We start from the raw sequence: 21,239 nt of genomic DNA on the forward strand, positions 1-21,239 counted from the left end.
ATAACTGGTATGATTTCATGGAAAGGAAAGTCATGACTCATTAACTGGTTGGAGTTCTTGAAAGACTGAAGAGTTATAACACAGCCTTGCTTCACTGCTCTCTTTAAGGACCAGTTAACACTACTAATATGAATTCATATTACGCCCAAGATAACATTTCTTTTACAGCATCCTAACTTTTGTTATTGCACATAAATGTAATCTCTTTAAACAGCTTATGTTGGATTGATTTTGTTGTCATACACAAGTAAATGTGTACTGCTATCCAGCTGGCCCTAGGTGGCCCTGCCTGAGTTGGACCAGGTGATCTCCAGAGGTCTCTTACAACCTCAGCCATTCTGGGATTCTATTATAGATTATACTCTTAACAAATTTTCTCCCTTAAGAATATAGATTCCTATAATATTGGGTACTTGATTTCATTGTCAAAGAATTTAAAGGGTAAGAACAAATTCATCAAAATGCTGGTTTTGTTATAGGATGGTGAGGGAACAAAATATTTCCTTTTTAGAACTTCTGAAACATTTCTTGCATCTCATTGTATGCTTAAATGTTACAATTTTATACAATGCAAAATACTGGTGATATTAGTGATACTTTCTTTACTGTCATAACTCTTCACACTTCATCTGCTAGCCTGAGGTTTGTAGTTGTTAATACCATGTTCTTAGAATTTTCATCAGCAGTAAAGATTTTGGTCTCAGCCTTACTGTTGAAAAATAAGGTCATTGTTCATTCTAGTTCTGCTAGTTGTTTTATAGTTTTAGTGCAAAGTTTTTTGTACTGGGGAGACCTCACTGTTTTGAGAAAAATTTGTAAATTCCCAGCATATCAAGTGTCCTTGTTTGTATAAGGCATCTGACCTGTTTCCACAGCCTGAGAAGAATTCCTGGTAATGTTCTGTGTTCTTTCAAGTTGGGTTCAGTGGGTTCTTTTGATGTGAAGCTTAGGTAAAATGTAAATAAAATGTTCACTAACTTATCTGAAGCTACCACTGCTTGAAGCTTACTTGCCACACCTCTGTCTTGGGCCTAATGCAAGACCCCCATCTCTCTTTCCAAGCTTTTTTGGTTTCTCTTCCAGCTCTTTAAAGGGAATACCTTGCTATTTCCCAGCTGGGTCTGATAGTAACAGAGTGAGCATGTCACAGGTCCTTGGCCCATCCTGTTAAACACAGTTATGACTTAGCAGATAGCAATGCAGTGTTGGTATTTTTGAGCTTGATATATTTTAACCCCATTTAATCTTTTATTTACCAAAAATCTCATTATTACAGGAAGTGAGAGATGCAGGCTAAGATGTATGGACACTTTTTTTTTAAAAAAAACCTTAATTTTAGTTAGACAACTCATTTCTAAGTCCTGAGACTTCAGAAAAGTGATAATTTCCAGTTTCTGAAAATGCTATTAAGTCTTTTATGTGATACAAATTAATTTTTTGATCTTTTCCGTAATCATTCACATAGAACCCATGAACATTAGCAGTTTTTACAAACTGTAAAAGAGCACTTTATTTATCTAATTATCCTTCAAATTGTAAGCAGAACACCAGACTTAAATATTCATAGATTAGTTATGCTGTGTGTAGGGGGTGTTAAAGCAAAAGCATGTTCTCTCTCTGTAGCTTCACTCTTGCAGCTGACAGAGGTACTTATTTCAGGTCAGACCTTGATATCTGGTATCATTAACCTTCTTTCCTACTCTAATCTCTTCTGTTGGTAACTTAATCTTTACCACTTACACCTTCTTTTTTGGGGGGGGATCAGCTGGAACCAAGATGGGTAGATATATACATCTATAACAGTGTTGTAGGCTGTAGTACCTTCAGTGTTGCCTGTGCTTTTTTCTCAAGCACTTCTTGGTTTGGCCTGCTTGTGACTTTAGCCTGGAATTAATTTATTTATAGGCAGTCCTGAATGCTGAAGAGGAGGAGACTATACATATCCAGGCGATTATTTGAGGAGGTGAGGAAAAAAGCATCCCTTAGTTTGGTTCAGCTGCACTCCATACAGCAGTCCTTCTAGCTCTCCCTTTCCACTGCCAGCCATGCTCTTATATTCACTGTGAGCATTCAGCATTTTCTACGAGGGATCCTGGCCTGCAAGATGGTTTGCCTTTTACCATCAGCCAGGGTTGTCTAGGACCTGGCAGAATGAACCAGGGAAGGAAAAGGGGAGCCTGTTCCAAGTTTAATCAACAGTTCACTTTCCTAGCACTTGTTCCATTGACTCATTGTAAAAAGCTACCAAAAGCTTGGGGTGGGGGTGAAGGGAGACTAAACAGGAAGAAATTGAGGGTTCTAAGGAGACAATACATTTAGGCTGAGTAGCACAATGTCATCCAGAAATACAGAAGGTAACTCTCACAAGACCAGCGTGAGAAGTAGGAGTGGTGTGAGTCTCTCAGCATGCAGCTCTGCTGGAGCTGACTAGCCCTCCTGTGTACCAAACTAAAATGACCATTCTGTTCCTGGAATCAGCTAGCACCTCTAGATACCTGTACAAGTGTCTGTACAGTGCTGGTAAATTGGCTGTAAAAACCTCCAAGGAGAGATGGATGCTTAGATTTCTTCCTTCTTTAGAAAGATTATATGCATATATAGGCCAAGAAAAAAAAAATATAATTCCTAATTTCCTCCCTCCTTTCCAAGTATGAAGAGCATCCTCTGTCTTCAAACTGAATGATCATGGTCTCCAATAGACAAATCCTCTATTGTAGTCTGCATTTTCTTTGCTTTTCCAGACAACAGCAGTCACTGACATCTACAAATAATTAGCACTGTACCATAGATCTTGCTTCAGGGTAGGAAGCATGTGAAAATGCATGCAGAGCAATTTTTGCTGCCAGTTGACTTTCAGGGGTTACTGTAATTATTTTTCCTCTAATATCTTCAGAGGGTTTCTTGATCAGCCAAATAACTCCATTCCAGTGTAGATAATCGTATTTAGCATAAGAATTTAATATCTCATTGACTTCAGAGACTGCCAAATAACAGACTAATAACTAGACCTGTTTTCTTTGTTCCATTTCTGGGAGCAAACTAGGAGGACCATGTGAGTTATAGAGCAGCTCATAAAATGTCTAAATAAAGACATGGGTAGATGTTAAAAGAAGTATGTAAAGTTCCTTTGAAAGTATTTAAGTTCACATCCTCTTGTCTTGATGGTGCCACACTTGGAGGAAAAAAAAAAAAAAAAAAAAAAAAAAAAAAAAAAAAAAAAAAAAAGAGTAGCACAATTGGGTTTTAGAACATTTAGCACAGCAAAATGTCCTTGAGAGATTATGTAAACATGACAAAAAGCTTGTTACAACTCTTGAATGACTTGAAGACAACTTAAATATCTTCCATTCTTTTAAGCGCATTAACTTAGGAGACAATCACTGAAGAAACAGACAGATCATTACACTTCTCTGGATTCTGCCATTAATCTCCAAAGAGAAAATTTTGTTCAGTTTTTGTGGATTTCTTGTGAGGAATATGTCAGACCCTGAATAAGTTTCCTTATAGAGGCAATCGATTTATTAGTGTGGCTCTGAGTAAGGAAGAGCACTGAAGATTTCTGGGATGTTCATGCTGGAGAATAAAACCATGTTTGCATGTGTTCAGGGAGGTTTCTTCCCTGCAGTGAATCACAAGAGTAGAAACCTATTAGAAAAATGGGGATGGGGAGTGCACGTGTGTGATATTCTACACTGAGCTATGGAAAGGAAAGGAAAATGAGATATACATCTAGGAAGAGCATGATTCCTGACAGGAGATGATGAGAGTTCAAAAAAGATAGTTTTCTTTTGAATTACTTTTATATTTTCAGTGTAGCTATGATAGGAAGATGGATGCTGGTACTGGAAGGAGCTTTTCCTAACTGACATTTTTTAAATTTAGATATATGAGCAGATTTAGCATCCATGGAATGTGAAGAAATGTTCAATGAAAGGGCACTTGTTATGAGAAACATCCCGGTATTTACAAGACTCTAAAACCAGTAGACTAAGTGAGACTTCTTATTGTAATATCCATGTGAGGAGGGGCACATGGAACTGAAGGTATCCATTACTGATGCATCAGTATCTGCTACAGAGGTGTTACCTGTCTGCCACAGCTACTGAAAAAATATAAGAATCGTGTTGAAAAAATAGACTGAGGCAACAGAGGCTAGTTTTGGTCACTTTATGCCAGCACTGTTAGAAAGTCTCTGTCTGCTTCTCAGTCAGAAAGTGGTACCAACACATGGAAAACCACCAATCTGGTTTGAGCAGCATGAGGCAGAGGGACACCAGAAAGTGTCATGCAATTGCATGACTAGGAGAAAGCAGATGCAGAGGAAATACTTTTACCCTTTGTGGAGGAACTAGAGTTCCACATTTTTCCCATCTGTGTTCCCCATCTCTCAGACACTGAGAGCAGTATGTTGCTTGTTCTTCTAAGGAAAATAAACTTTCTGACTGCAAGACCTCTATTTAGTGTAAGACATGAGTGAATCATATAGATTGACTTCAGTCTTTCTGAATCACAGGTGACCATGCGTTAGATGTTGAGCTCAAAACTGTCTGGAGGAACCTCTCAGTGCCTGTATACTATAAAAGCCACCCAAACCTTCCTAGTACCCTATATATTTCCTTTACTTGCTTTGTACATAAAAAGGTATCTTAGTAGTATATCAATTGTCTGGGTTCACTCTTGCATTGTGTTTTCTTGAGTCTATACCAGTGCAAGTGCAGGAGGATCCTTTGGAGTATGAAATCACTTTGAGTAAAGTTTTAGCTTGCTGAGGTGGTCATGCTCTGGCTTTCTCCTCTTCCCTGACACATGTTCCTTCACGTGGTGGTATGACTGTCGTTCTTTGCAACCCCATGTGCCTCTATGCTTACTACTGATTAGAGAGCAGCTTAATTTACTGTGCAACATTCAGGGTAAGGTGTGATATTTTGGAAGGGGAAACATGCTGTTTGAATATAGCATTTTATAATGTGGTACTCTTGCTAGTTTCTGAACCCATTTTGTAATCTTTTTACGTTTTAAAATATATTTGTTATTAAAAAGGGGAGCAAAAAATATGTCTGTGTGCTCAAATAACACATTCTTGCTTTTATTAGCCTGTGGTCTTTGCTAGGGTTATTTTTATTTTCCAGGTACAAGGAAAGTTCACTGATTACTCTGAGACCTATTTGATTCACAAAACAAATATCCTAGTTGTGCAAGGGAAGTGTGTAACTGTATCAGAAGTGCTGAAAGTTCTCTTACACAAGAAAAGACTGCAAAGCCTAAACGTTGACCTGATTTTTCTTAAAACTTTATCAGGCCGCAGAATTCTGTTTAGGAAAATGAGAAGAAAGACTGTTGCATTTCCAGTGTCTGTTATTATATGTTACTACTTTTAAGTCTAGTGTTCTTATTGCTGCTGATATTTTATTTATTTTTTTAGAAAGTTAAAATGCATTGAAATTGGCCAAACTTAGAATGCAGACAGTTTTGTTAGCCTGACCTCTTTAAAATCAATGGCAGACTGACCTTTGACTTCGTTAGGGCCAGGAGTTCACCAACAATTCCAGTAAACAATACAGAATACTGGCGGAAACTCTAGGGTAAAAGTACTCTGTGAAGGTGTAACAGTTTTGGTATTTGTATATCTCTTTCGAACCAATCTCTTTTTAAGTGTCCTTTAAAATTTTGATAGCAATAACACTGACTTTTATTTAAAAAAATAATTCTAAACCACCTGTATATTAGAAGTGACAGCTAATTTATACCTGTTCAGTAAATGAAAGCAGAGGCATGCTGAAATATATGAAATATTAGGTAAGTCCCTTTTTCTCCAGTGTTAAAATAATTTGCAGCTTTGCTTTCAGTGGCACATTTTATGAGTGGGTTGAGCTCTCCCTAAGTAATTAATAACTCTTAAGCTGTCTGAATAGTTTCCCTTGAGTTGCATCATATAATGTGTCATATGAAAACAACTTGAGGCCTACTGTAACATGAAACTGTAGTGCATCTTAATGTGATTTGAGGAAGATGGATGGGAAGGAAATTATTTCTTATTCTGGGTAACAAACAGCTGTTCTTAACTTTTCTTTGAAAAGAATTTAAAATACCCTTTATAGGCAGAGATTGTTAAATTGTTTGTTAGTTATTTCCCCTTCTCCCATTGTACCAGTCAAGTTAGGCAAAAAATGAGAATCAAAAATACAATATTTTGATGTAGAAATATTGAGAATAATGTGGAGAATTTTTGTACTTGGTCACCCGAGTTTTACTTTTTTATTCATAATGAATCTTGGTTAAATCCCTTAGCAAACATGAAAAGGTTAAGATTTCAGTGTCTCCATCAACGTAGTACTAAATAAATCATTATCCACCATAGGAAAATTGTTTAAACTAACTCCTTGAGCTCTGGCCACCAAATTATTGTAACATTGTCATGTTACAAGTGACATATACCAGGTAATGGTATATGTCAGCTGGAAAAGGTATGTCTTGCCATAAACTCTAAACATCTCTCACTTCACTCTCAGGAAATGTAAGTTGGCTCATCTTTCTCTTCTTGGAAGATATTCAGCAAGCTGGAGGCTTCATTGATACTTGTAAATACGGAAGTTTATCATATACTGTAGTGTATTCTCATTTGATATGGAACAATTAGTGTTCATAAGATTTAAAAATAGATGCTGGTTTTCCATTAGTTCTTTTTTTAAAAATAAAAACAAAAGGTAAATAAAGGATTGCCTTACTAAATTTGATATGGGTAACTCAATACTGCTTTACAAAGATAGAACTAAAACTGTTTATAGCACAGTGAATACACAGTTAATTCATTCATAATTACTTCTTTTAGCATGGTAGCAGTAGGAGAACCAGCTGGTATCTTCATTTCAGAATTTTTTCAGAACTTTTTAGGAAATGAATAAGAAAATATTTTGCCAAAAATCAGTCTATACTTGATCATTACAAACTGCAGAAGGTATGCATAAATACAGTTGTAAAGTGCATGCAAAATTCCAGTAAGTGCTGTTCTAGTAACCTCATAATGCACAATCTGTGCCGTGCTTGGGCCACAGCACCTGTTTTTAGGAAGAATTTTGGCTATATTTAATACAGTAAAAAAGGAGAATGCAACAAAAGCCTTTGCAAATCTGAGTGTACATATGCTTTGATAAAATGGCTCATAGTTGTTGAAGGAATGTCAGTGTGTATTCACTAACATTCTGGATGCATCTGCCTGATGCTTCAATGTGTGAAGCATTAAGAGATACCTGAATGTCTGGATTTGTAATGTATATATGTACAGTCTAAAATCTTGTATTGTTAGGGATTTTCCTGCTTGTTATCTTTGGTCTCCTCAATCTGCCAGCTGGGATCTCTGTAATTTATCGTATACCTCAATCCAGCAGACTAGGGTGTGTAAACTCAAGCTTGTGTATTCAGTTCATGTGCTTCAATTCCTGCTATTGTTTTCAGCAGTTTCCACCAAGGGTGTGCTTCACTTTGAGAACATAGTGCTCCATTCATCAACTTTCATTTTTTATTATATGCTACTGACAATATGGACAGAGGGAGAAAATCAAACTCTAAATTCCACCTAAAGTACAATTTAGTCAGACTGGGTGCCTGAGCCTCAGAGAGTGATTCAAATTGCCTACTCTCAAGCACCACCTAACCCCTGGTGGCACCTAAAATGAATCATTTTGGACAACATATTTCCCCCAGCATCTGCATATAAGTTCCAGGGAAGCTCAGAAGCACCATCACTTAAGCAGCCAGACGTGTAACTCCCACCCAAGTTTCATTGTGATTCAAAGAGTTGTGTAGAGGTGCCTTAACGCTGCCTGTGTTCCCAGAGGTGTCTAAGCCATTGACTGTGCTTAAATCACACATAATAAGCTTGGACAGCATTTCAAATTCAGTATTCTGCAAAATTTTGTTTGGCTTTTCTCATGTTCTGATACAAGATTTTATGTTCATATTTCTGTTCCAGCTTTTTTTTTCCCCCCATCAAATGTCATTATATACTTATTTTTTTTTAAAACACATACATACTTTGCCTATTGCTGAGGAGTTTTTAACTGATCTTTACAGAACAGAAGATAGCATGGTAGTAATACTTAGTTTTTGCTATAGTATCTTACTGATCGTCTGTACCTCAGTCACTTCATCACTAGACGCTTACTTTTTATTCTATTATGTTCACTTGAGGCTATTCAGGGAGCAAGAGCATAGGGGAAATTGTCTATAGTGGTAGATAGTATGCTAGTTTTCTGAGTATTCTATCCCTTCATTTTTTTCTTTTTAGCATTCACCATCTGGCTGGAAGGGTTGAGTATTAAGTGTATACTTCAAAGCATCTGTTAATGACTTTTCGGTCACCAAGGAATGTTCATATTGTTACACAATGGGAACTCTTCTCAGAATAAAGATATTGCTTCAGTTGTGTCTTTGGTATACAGTAGTTGTATACCAGATTTGTACTGTTTGTTGGCCAGACACTGAAACAAGTTTCCCAGAGGTTTGTAGAATAGTTCCTGTTACTGGAGACTTTTAAAACTTAACTGGACAGGACTATAGTAACCTGATAAAATTTTCAGGTTGTCCCTGCTTTGAGTAGGAGGTAAGATCCATTGGCCTTCAGAGATACCTTCCTACCTAAATTATTTTGTCTATCCAACTGAATATATCCTTGGTCCAATTCTACTTGAATTTTAGCTCTTTAAATGTCTTAATGGAACGTCATGTAATGCCCTAAGGCATTAATTTGACCTTGTCTGCTTTTCTCGTTTCTCCCAATATAGTTTGTCATTTTAAATATAAGAGAAGCTAGAGTAAGCTCCCATTCTTTTCACTCTTTTTTTTGTAATGCTGGCCCATACCTTAACTCTTATCCTGTTTCCCAAGTGGTCTGATAAACAGTTAAGGAAAGTAATTGTATATCATGTGCACTCACACGCAACCAAATCTTTTTGAGAAAATTTGAAAGAAATACATAACATTTTAGAAGACTCACACTGTCATTCATTTAGATAGCTCTTAAAGTGTCAGGGAGTCTTACAGTAAAAAGCAACCATGATGAAAAAACAAACAAACAAAAAAAAGTGCTCCATATTTACTAGAATACCTACCATGTCCAGAAACTACTTCCATTAGTTTTGCAGACTTATCATACCAATCATGGTTTCCCTTCCTTTCATTTGATGATGACTTCTGATCATTTTGCTTCCACAGTTGTCTGTCCTTTGCCCATTAATGTAAAGACACCTGTGTTTCCCAGTATGGAACTTAGCTGGGAAAGTTAATTGATTTGGGAGAGCTAATGAGATGCTCCCACAGCCGGACATCCTGTCTAGTGTACAACTGTAAACCTGAGATGCCATCTCCTTAGCTTGCCTGGGGTGCTGTAAACCGTAGGGCTGATCCCAAACCCACATAGTTTATTGGTGTGCAGAGATGCACTCATGTATTACTGATGACCAATTAATGTATTTTCTTTAGGAATCAAACATATTCTTTATGCCATAATTAAAGTACAGAGTAGTATGAAATCTGAGTGCTGCAAAGCCTGTCCACTTTTGCCTTGCCTTTTGACACTGAAACATCTATAGCTGTACAACAGAGCATATGGGTCCACTAACAATGTGGGAGAGCAGCCAATTTGGTCCTGGGATAAAACAGGAATCAGCTGTGGGAAATAAGCCAAAGAAGTGTGATTCCCACATCAGGGACTTAAATAGGTGTCAGTCCATAAAGAAACTCTTTGGCAGGATTTAGAGAAGCTGTCTTACACAGAAGGCATTTTTACTGAGATCTTAAGTTAACTGAAGTGCACTGATTTCTAAGAGATTTGGGGGGTTATTGTCTTGTCAGCTGGTGCTTTCCTCTTCTGTTTTTTTCCATTTGTTTTGGTTTGGTTTTAATTTTTTTAACAAAGCCTTTATAGCACATTACTGTGTAATTATAATCCTATTTGTAGGGTTTTTTTGAACTAAACTATTTACTTCACATGATTGTGGGAAGAAAAACAGAGGAAATTTTTGTTCTACGTGGGGCCCTAAGGTTTCCTCTGTTCTGATTCAGGGAATTGCCATGTGGCTAGTTGGGCAATCCTGACAGTTTTCAGTAAACAGCAATTTTAACACTTTAGTTATTTGTGTCTTGAGTACTGTGCATCTGTGGTTTTCACATGTCTTACCTCTGTTTCAGAAAAGAAATAATTTGAAATGCATAAGCTTCAAAGAAGAAAGCTGATTGTGCATCCTAATTCGTTTAGTACAGAATTAGTATGTATTTAATGATTACCAAAGTCTGTAGAGTTGAGTTACAAACTAATTTCATTTTTTCTGAAATACAAACTTTGTTTTTAGAAGTGGTGTTGTACTGTATTCTGTGATATAGGTAGCAAGGTAGCAAGACAGACTTTTTTTTTTTTTTTTAGAGACATCAAATAGATAAGAAAGGAATAACAAAATCAAACAGCATCAATTCAGTTCTTCAGAAATGCATTCCTTATTTTCATTCAAGCCTGCTAAAGTCCAGCTGTTCTTATACTCAAGATATCTGAGCTGTTGCCTGTGGAGGTCACTGGATCAAATCCCCTGCTCAAAGCAGAACCAACTTGAAAGTTAGATCAGGTTATGATGAGCCCTATCCAGCTGTGTTTTGAAAGTCTCCAAGGATGGGGATTATTTCACAAATCCTCTGGCAAACTTGTTCCAGTATCCCAAGCAATAAATTGGGAAAAGTCGTATTTTAAAATATGTTTGTGTGTGGCATTCACTTCACAGCAGTTCTTTAAGACTCCTCTTTATGATATTCATATTTATAATAATAACAGATTTTTTAAAAGTTAGAACAAAAAATTCATTAATGAAATCTTCAGCCATTCTTATAAATAGACTGAACTGTACTTTTGAGAAGAGGCACTTGTGAACACTGAAGCCTGTGAATTTGTATGAGTATGAGTGAGTGTTTGGCTCCTTTTTTTTTTGACAGGTATTATTTCTCTTCATTCCTTTTAAGCAGTGTTTGCGTGGATAAGAATAACAAGTCCTTTTTTTCTTCCCTCCTATTGTAGGCAGGTATTTCCAAATGGGCTTCCCGAAGAATACTCTCTAGTAGCTACGTTCCGTGTACGGCGAAATACCAAGAAAGAGCGTTGGTATATATGGCAAGTTTTAAATCAGTATGACACACCTGAGGTTAGAATCACCTTTAATTTATTTTTTTCATTGTTTCTTTTTTTTTTTTTTTCCCCCCATATAATACGGCAAATACAACTTAGTGTTTTTTTCACCACTGAATGTAGCTACAGTGTATATGGAATAGACAGTCTGCTCTGAAATAACTGATGTTTTATTATAGTAATGACAGGAATTTAACAAAATGTATTGAGTTAAGACTGTAGACCAGGATAAGAAGGCATGTTATAATTTATAGCTGATACGTATTTACAAAGTTACATAGAAGAATGCTTCATTATATAATTCTTGCCCCATCTATGTAGTTGAAGTATTTTTATTATATATAGTTTATATATGTGTTTAATTCTTCTACTTGTAAATTTTAAATGACTGCTTTTATTTTATTTTGCTTTCAGATCTCTGTCCTTCTGGATGGTACAAAAAAGGTTGTGGAGTATATGACCAAATCTGCTCAGGGAAATATACTGCACTACACTTTTAAGAGTCGAGAAATTTATCCATTGTTTGATCGGCAGTGGCATAAGCTTGGTATTAGCGTGCAGTTGGGGATCATTTCCCTCTATTTGGATTGTAATTTAATTGAGAGAAAACAGACTGATGAAAAATTCACCATTGACTTGCAGGGAAGGACACTGATTGCTTCTCGTGCTGCAGATGATAAGCCTGTAGATGTGAGTAGTATGACAGGGAAACCAGACAACTTACTAACTTACTAACACCTTTGTAAAAAATTATGCAAATAAAAGGTTCAAAACTGATTATTAATTTTGAGTGTGTATTCATAATTTGAATTCCTTATGTCTGTTTCTCTAAACAGTATTCAGTGCTGTAACATCTGCTAAGACAAACCTGCTGTTAACAAAGTAACTATAGAAACTCTGTCCCTGGTTTCAGGAGTCTGTTTTTCTGTATTCGCTTTGGAATAAGAGCCACATAGTTACCATAGACATATTATTACTACATTTAGAGATGACTTCCAGTGGTATTTTTTTTCTTTGAATTTTTAGGGGATTTATTTATAATTTTGTATCAGTCATCTGTTACAGTTTCTCTCTTAGATAAAGGGGAGACACAAAAAAATTAAGAATTACCTCTGTATCAAGATTGTATCACATTCCAGGGTGATTCAGCTATGCAGAAATAGGCGCACATTGTTCATAGTTGTCCCTCCCTCCTCAGAATGGGAGGGTTTAGGAAATGGTTGGAAGTGTGTTTCCTGTAGCCTTTGGTCCAAGAGTTACCTAAAGCAACTCCATAATATTCTGGGCTGTGTTCTGTCCCAGAGATGCTCTTCTCTGTTTCCTCATGCACAGAACTCACAGCAAGTAATTTGAAAGCTTCAGGAAATGTCAGTTTGTTTTTAAGTATGCTGACATTCAGTTACCAGGTTTAAAGCATCTGGTTTCTGGTTTAGAGTTTATAGTGACCACTATATTATGTACACTGTACAGTTCCAGATTAAGATAGCACATTGTAGCTGCAAGCTAGCATTGTGGGAGGAATCAGTCCTGTGAGGCACTAAACAATTTGGCATTGACTCTGAGCTCTTATTTCATGGGGCTAAGCTCATGCTTCATTTTATTTTCTAAGACTTGAGTTCACCTTTATTTGAAATCTATGTACTGTCTCCTAATTTCCAAGTAGCATGCAGGAGAAGGAGCAAACTTTTTATCTTGTGTTGGTTGCATGGCACGAGCTGGATAATTCTGAGTGGAAGTTGTTAATTGTGATTTCGACATTTTTCAGGAAAAAATGATGGCAATAAAGCTGACAAAGGCAGGAGAGTGAATCCTGTACCAAGTCACTTTCTCAATACCAAGTGCAAGGGAGAGAATAAGATACAAGACAGATGCAGAAAGGGACATACAAGGGCAAGATTAGGTAGTTAAAATTAGATGCTTTTAATCTCACCAGTCCACCAAAAACTCTCCAGAACAGAAGCCTTATGTACAGAATTTGTGATATTTTACTCTTCAGGTGATTTAGTGCAAAGTCCAGGCAAAGCTCTGTCCAAAGCAATAGAAGATGTATATGAGAGAGAGCTTATCAAACCTTTACTCTAGTTCACTCCTGGAGAGAATTACATTCCTGAAAAGAAGGTTTGTAGATGTCTAGAGGGCTAAAATGCGTACGTAATATAGCAAGGACAGTACAGAGGGATGCAGTTTCCATAAAGATAAATCTAAAATGTGATTCACATCAAAATAATAGACTGCATAGTTTGTTCCTCAAGTGAGGAGCTGTGTAATTGTTTTGGTTTTGTCTCTTTTCAGCATTTCAGAAATACACATTGTTTCACAGAGAAAGTTCATTATGCCAAGATAAGAAAATGCATGCTGTAACACATTTTTACATGTCATATTAATCTCTTTTGTATTTCTTACTAGATTGAACTTCACCGCATAACAGTTTATTGTAATCCAAAACTTGCAACAGAAGATACATGTTGTGAAATATCTGCCGACCTTGTAAGTTATTTTTTTAAAATGTAAATCTTAATACCAAAGAAATTGCTTCACTGTTTCTTACTAGAGTTGTAAAGAAATTTCAATAGAAGTGTTAGATTAATTACCTCCTAAAAATGGATCCTCTATCTGGAGTCATGGTATGTTGTTTCTTGCTGCCTAACTAAATGGCACAGTGGAACTTCAGTAAAAGGCACTAGGTGTTGCTAGTTCTTTTAAAATGCATTTCTTAACATTGATTAATATCTAATTAGTAACTGAGGAAGTCTCAGAGAGTAGTAAACAAATCACTATGATGACCTGAGGATGGTGTCAAATAACAGAGGCCATTTCAATAACAGTTGCATCCAGTGAAGCATTACAGATGATAAACAAAGCCTGTGAAAGAGTTACAGTGGAAGGAAAGAAAAATAGGAAGGTCTTGAGGGTGTTTCCCTTGTTTCAATGAATACTTTCTTTATAATGCACATGCTGAGATGTGTGTATAGTTTAACATAAGGGAAAACATTGATATAGTTTAGAGGGTTCACTTTTCCCTTTTGTTTTGATAGACAGTATCAGTGTAAACTGGAAGACAGTAGAACTATTGTAATACTTCAAGTTTCAGGTGTGATTATTTTGCTGAATCAAGCCCATTTGGAGAAAAAAAACAAACAAACAAACAAACAAACAAAAAAACACAAAAAAACAAAAAACAAACCAAACCAACCCTAAGAAAATATGTTAAAATACTGGTCTGCTCGTTATAAATAGTCTGTAAGAGCACGGTCCTCTGAGATAGTGGGCAGTACCATCACCACCCAGCCTGCAGTCAGCAAAAAAGACCCAGAGAGTGCAAAAGGATTAATTGATTCCATCTGCAAAGACGTGAGAGAAAAGGTTAGCTATAATGGAAGGATGAAGCTACCCAAGAACAGAGGAGCAGAAAACTGTGGGACCTGACATCTGATAGGTTCTCAGAAGCATGAAAGAGGCTGGATCTAATTTATCAAGGGAAATTTCAATTTTAAATAACTATTTATTGTTCAAATATATTTCAAAATATATTCGTGATGATAGTGCAGACTTTCTCTTGAATTCATAAGCTCATGGGTAAGTGAAACAGCTGGAATTTTTTTTTTTTTTGTAGCTTCCACTTAGTGCACAGAAATACAACTAATTTAACAGTTCTGACACAGTAGCAAAAAAGCAAAACCAAAACAAATCCTGATTATATATGAACACAAAAAGATCAAGGATAGACTCCATTAATTTCATCTGAAACATTCATTCAACTATATAGCTAAAAGCACCATCAGTTTAATTTCTGTCATGTTGGAGATGTAAAAAATGGTGGCCTACCTGTTAGTGACTTTCATATTGAAACCAGCATAACATTTTCTGATTTATTTTTTCATTACTTCCTTACCAGTTATGAAGGTTACATTTTCAACAATTTAAGGGAATGGATTTATTTTTGGATACAAATTTCTACACTGAGCTGTAAATCCTATGGGAATTTCTTTGACAGAAAGCTCACAGGAGACCTCATTACATGTTGATGAGAGCTTCTGAAATTTGTCAGGTTCTTTTGACTTGTCCTGTAGTATAGCTTCAGGTTGGCTCAGCTCTGAACACTGGCTTCAGGGATTTTTGTTTGTTTCCAAACTGTGCATGCCCAAAGTCTTTTATTACAAAAGAATGACAGAGTTTTCCTCTCACACGCACTCTGACATTTTGCATTTCAGTATGAGACGGAGAAGTACCCTCTCTTTTTCCCCATGGGCATTTTCTGCTTTACTACTTCTAATTACAGGAGACTTTATTCATTTGTCTGGGCTCTTTTGGAAGAAAGAAGTAGATCAGATCAATTTTAACTGGCATTGATTTTAGTACAGAAAGATCACAATGTCTAGAATTCATTTTACTACAGCTTTTTCCTCTATTTGGCAATTGTGGCTTCTCTGCAGTATGGTGTGTATAGGAATATTAAAACAGAAACTAACTTTAAAATAGTGTTTGGATTATGTTAATTTATTAACCAAAGTGGACTAAAAGTCAGAAAATCTATTTTATTTTAGTGCCCACGTGAGGAGAGGTTGCTTGCTACGACTTCATCACCAGTGACTGTTCATGTCAGTAAAATATACACACTTCCAGGAATGCAACAAGAATCTGGAGAGAGATGCCACTGCTTTCCAAATAAAGTATGAGGTTTTCCTATTGCTTTCTAGTGCATCATGCTGTTTAATCCTGCTAGGTATCAAAAAACCAAAAAGGGTGTTTGGTATTTTTTTGTAGTTATGAGGAATATGTTACTGATTTGTAGTGTTGTAACGTACTTACCTTGTATTTCCCACTTAACAAATAGTACTTTTTAGACTTAGTTAATTTAGAGTTGCAGGGGTCTATAAGGTTTAGTTATTCGAACACACACCATAAAAAAAGATTCATGGTAAAAATGAGAATTATATTTAGGCATTACATGTAGTGTAAATATTTTTACTTGAGAATAAATTATTTCTACATAACCATTTTATTTAAGTGCTTCACCTGGGTGTTGCACTATATTTATTCTGAGCCATTGGCTTGTTAGACTTTTGTGATAAAGGAAACAAACAACAAAAAAACCCAAAAAACCCAAACAAACAAAAAAAAATAACACCAACATACTTTGGATCTGCTTTTGTGTTGATTTTTGATTTCTTTTAAAACCAGGGAGAAGCAGGATTGCCAGGTGTAGCTGGTTTGCCAGGCCAGAAAGGCGATAAAGGTGAAAAGGTAAAATATCAGTTGAATCTTCTCTTTCAAACCTTTATCTTTGGCTTATCTTTCTTAACTAGAAATGTCAAGGGCTTTGTTATTCCTTAAAGGAATCTCCTTGTAACAGGTTAAATTGTTTGTCAGTCAGTCTCTGTTTCTGCATGCAGGCTTCCTGCCAGGCAGCCTACAGCTGTTGCACTTCGGGGTCCCCTCATCAACTCCATGAAACAGTTTGCCTGCCTGGGAATCACATGCCTACCCAACCTTCTCATCAAGTCCCATTGCCTGTTATCCTTATCCAATATAAAGAGGTCATGTATGTAGTCTGTGACAAGGATTTTCCGATATCATGTGTGTACATCACTGCTGATGGACAGAATCCTGTGCAGTGGATTCATCATTGCAGCCATCAGCAGGGGGGTATGAATTCACTCATATGACCTCAGCACTGTATATTCTTTGACATCATTCTTACCTGAAACTTTCTTAACTGTGTAGAGGGAGGGTCCTAATATTGACAAGCCCCTAGGACAGTTGAGTTGGTGCTCCTTTCCTCGGACCTGTTCTGTGTTTTTATTCTGTTATGCTTGTCATGACATTCTTGTGTTACTTAGCTTGGGGGTTTCTTAAAAATAAAGGTCAGGATATTGTATGTTTTCCCTTCACACTCTATTCCCTAAATTTGGTTGGAGGATGCTGGATCAGGACATGCCTGGAAATGTGTTTTTCTTGTGCTGATAGAGGGGACAACTTGAATAAACTATTGCAAATCGGCTACAACAACAGTAGATAGAAATTCTGAGTTCAGGGAATGCAGTATGAGAGGAAGATACCTGGACCGTGGAATGTCCTAATCCAGAGGTTAGGATGAAGGTGTCCTAACCCATCATCCTACCTCACAGCACACTCTTTAATACATGGTCAGAAATAGTTTATGAAGACAGCCAGCACTGTACCTAGGACTGCAGTAGCTGGCTGAAATAGGTCCAATTCTGAGAGGGTTTATCCACACAGTCAGTTGAAATTAAGTAAGCTCCTTGATGTCTTTCCCCTCATCTCCTCCCCTCCAGTATATATTTCACTTTTGATACTAGTTGTGTCTTTTGCCTAGGTGGAAAAAAAAAGTTCAAGGATGTTAGTTTCAGTAGCTTAGCTGAACCTAGAGGATTTGCTGGCAGTTTAAAAATTTAATCATGAAATTTTGCTGATCCCAGGTCTGAGTATGTAGGAAATCTGTCAGGGTTAGCCTATGTTACCAACATAAAGGGTTTCCTAGCATTTATTTGTGCATTAGCTCTTCTGCTCCTGACATGATCCATTTAGACTATTACTGCTACTAAGATGAGAAAGGAGACTTCAGAAATCTAATTTTTTACCATTCTGTCTCACAGCCAATTAATTAGCAATATTTACAATGCTAAGCATAGTACCTAAAATAAAGCATGTTGGGTGCCTCTGGTCACCTCCAGTTCTGTTCTCCTGATCGTTTTACAAAGAAACCCTCATTGCATTGATTAAAAAACTCTCCAACGGTCATCTTCTATGCATCAACCCTTTCAGCTTCTATGCATCACTGATAGCAAATAGCATGAGTCTGTGTCTGACGTAGTTGGTAATTACAAAAATTTTTGGTTTAGATGTAAAACTGAAAATTCTTAAGCTTGAGATTCATGAAAAATAAATCTTTCAAGATTTATACAAATAGATGTTTTTGGGGTAGTGGCCTACTACCTGTAAATCCAAATTTGATCTGTTTATCCCCAGCCGCTCTGATACTTCACTGAATGTTTAGAGCCTGAACAGGATTATGTGCATCCAACAGCTTAGCCTAATGATAGTGACATTTGTGAATGTCAATTCACAAAATTCTATGAATCAGCAAGTTAAAGTCATAGGTAGTACAACAAACAGCTAGAAAGCTGCTTAATTTAGACTGTCCTTATAATTGACCAGTACTTGCAACTTCCCAGCTTTAAGGTGGGAGGTTTTTTGAGTTTTGTTTGGGAATGGTGGAAGCCATGTTACTGCTGTGATTAAAAGGATGATCTCACTGTTGACCTTTGGGAGCAAACGAATACTGCCTTGAATAGTGCCTACCATGATGGAGTTGAATGCCATGTTCTCTGAGGCTTTAGTGCCATTTTTGCTTCATGTCTGCATTTATGCAAGTTTTTAGTAATGCTTGCCCTCAATGATGGCATTGTTACATTAATAATTAAAGGTGGAGAGGCAGCAAGATCCCAGACCATTCCAGACATGCAGGATACATGATTTATTGCCAGGTTATGTAAAGAAGAGTAACAGACTGTGGTTGGATGTTTTGTAATATCTTACACATGAAGTAGGCAGTTTTTCGATGACTGCTGGCCAGGCACAAAAAAATGGGATTTCTGTAAGTTGTCTCATGGTTCTTCAGCCTATGTTTCCCACTTTGCTTATGCTCAGCTCCTCATTTTATTGCTTTCTCTTGCTTATAAATCATATTAGCATCCAATTAACTATATTTAAATGTCCTTGCTGTGGCGGCATCCAAGTGAAAACAAGTTAATGTTAATTTTTTTACGTTCTTTCCTAGGAAATTTCTGTACCTGTCTATATTCTCTCTTATTCAGCATAACACTCCTTATCCTTTCATTGTATGTTGTCTTGTTCCAATTTTCCATCTGCAGTAATTAATGGTATGACTGAATTTACATATCTTTTTGTTGATATGGGATTGGCAAGAAAGTCTCTACACAAATTGGTGTTAGGCTATATTCTAGCCCCCCAAAATCGCCCGTCTCTTCAGTATAACATAGTTTTTTGCTACAATCAGACTGTTTTGCCTGTTCAGGAATATCTAAGCTACCACCAGTACAAAACATTATACCTGCTAAGCCTTTTTTAGCCATTTTGAATTTAACTGTTTGCCTGTTTCCACTTCATTCCTGTACACTTGGCTGTACTCTTGGCTTATCTTACTACCTCTGCATGGGTCTGAGCCAATGTCCAAAGTGTATTGTAGATCCAAATGACTGAAGTGCCCTATTGTCACTGGAATGAGCATTCATGCAAATATTGATGCATGTCTGACAAGCTGTCCATCTGAATGTACAGGAGCATCACTGATCAAAATTATTCCATTTGTGTGAATGACTTTCATGTTTGTATGCCTGGCCTTCCATTATGGCTTTATGAGGACATTAATGAGGATAGTTTTTCACTCAACAATAGATGTATTATCTTTGGTCCTTTGGGGTGAAGAAGCTGATGAGTTACAAGACTGTCTCCATTTTTGAATGACCAGACTGTTCAGTTTGGTACCATACTCCACTTACTGTGTAGCAAAAACTGCCTCAAGGGTGGTAGCCCCTGTCCCTTTCGTTTCCTTTGCAAGCTTGGATCCAGGGATGATTGCTCTGTAGGATTTTATTTGCTGGAAGATCAGCTTCTGCAGCAGTCTGCAGCAAGGGACACCCTCCTGTTCTTTAATATCTGAATAATTAAGACTCAAAAAGTCACCAGGACCAACTTTGCTGCTTACTGATCTCTGCCCTTGAAACAGACTTTTTGGACTGCCTGATAGCTTTTTCCCGTTGGATGAAAACTGAGGCAGCAGCAGTCATGTCTACAGTTTAGATTATCCCTGAATGATATGCCATGTTACTCTCATGGTGGCTTCGTTATGAGCACAGCGTATTTCACAAGTTTCAAGTGGTCACAAGTCAGATGGAAGTCTCCTGTGATTTAACACATTCTGATCAGTTCTGTAGAGCTAGGTTTCCTCTTCTGCTGAGCTCAGTGAGAAATTTGCCACATTTTATGTTTTGGAAGTGATTTCTCCTACTTCAGCATGATATATAGCTACTCAGACTCTTACAACATTTGCAGTTAGCAAATGTCTTTTGATCACGATGTGAAGGTCCTGTTTTGTTCTTCGTATGTATAAATTGTTCAGAGTATGGATCACAGTAATTGGAATGATTACATATATACTGAACATACAAATTAATTTTCTCTATCAAAGAGGCTAAAAAAAGTAATGGTATGTTAACTTTTTAATTTTTATTTATCTTAAGCAAACTTACCGCCTGTGAAAAATTTTAAATTGAAATCCAAAGCGAATTAAATATTTTGATATAATATTAAACCATTCCAAGATGTGTTAACAGGTCTGTGGTTAATGCTCTAAGTACAGCAAATAAAAAGCCAGAGGGAGAGTGTTTTCAAACATTGAAGTACCTGTTGATGTACACCATGGAGAAATTTGTTACTATTCAAGTGAGCTTCATTAATTTAAATTTTACTTAGGGACAAAGACATTTAAAAGGCTATTTTAGGATTGGTAGAGATAGATTTATGCAATATGTTGTTGCACTAGGAAAATATTTGTAATAGAATGATAAGGAAAAAAAAGAACTCATGAGGTGTTTTTCTTGCTAGCCTTCCTTTCCTCCTCTGTCATTCCTCTTATAACAGAGATCCACCAGATTCCACCTGGGGCATATCTATTGTATTATGCAGCCTTGAGAATGGTTCTTTTCTGGTCTAATTTTTGTTGCAGAGGTTATTGCAGATGTTTTATTGCAGATAGGGACCTAGAATCTGGAATGCATGAAAAAGAAAAATTTGGGGTAAAATACAGCTGGCCATCAGTAATAACAGTGTCAGGAACTGCCAGTGTACTTGCTAGACTAAAATCTTAAAATGGGCGGAAGGGAAGGCTCCATGCCTATGAAGTTAAGAATTTATTGATAGTCCTACTTAATATTTTTACCATGTAATAGTCCAAGTTATCAAATTAATAAGGAAAAAATATTAGTAATGCTGTTTAATTGTGTTTAAAAAAAAAAAAAAAAAAAAAAAAAAA

General features: G+C 36.6%; 1 protein-coding gene across 8 annotated transcripts in view; it reads left to right on the forward strand.

Annotated features, from left to right (window-relative positions):
- Positions 1-21,239, forward strand: part of COL19A1 (collagen type XIX alpha 1 chain) — a 205,037-nt gene that overhangs the window by 26,522 nt on the left and 157,276 nt on the right. For all 8 annotated transcript variants that reach the window (XM_026846123.1, XM_026846122.1, XM_026846121.1 and 5 more), the window contains 5 exons: positions 11,057-11,180; positions 11,579-11,854; positions 13,571-13,651; positions 15,709-15,834; positions 16,346-16,408. In XM_026846123.1, the coding sequence (XP_026701924.1) occupies positions 11,057-11,180; positions 11,579-11,854; positions 13,571-13,651; positions 15,709-15,834; positions 16,346-16,408 (670 nt within the window). The remainder of the gene's footprint in view (positions 1-11,056; positions 11,181-11,578; positions 11,855-13,570; positions 13,652-15,708; positions 15,835-16,345; positions 16,409-21,239) is intronic.

Source organism: Athene cunicularia (assembly GCF_003259725.1).
Source record: "Athene cunicularia isolate RWA chromosome 3 unlocalized genomic scaffold, athCun1 chr3_part1, whole genome shotgun sequence".
In the NCBI taxonomy this organism is placed as follows: Eukaryota; Metazoa; Chordata; class Aves; order Strigiformes; family Strigidae; genus Athene; species Athene cunicularia.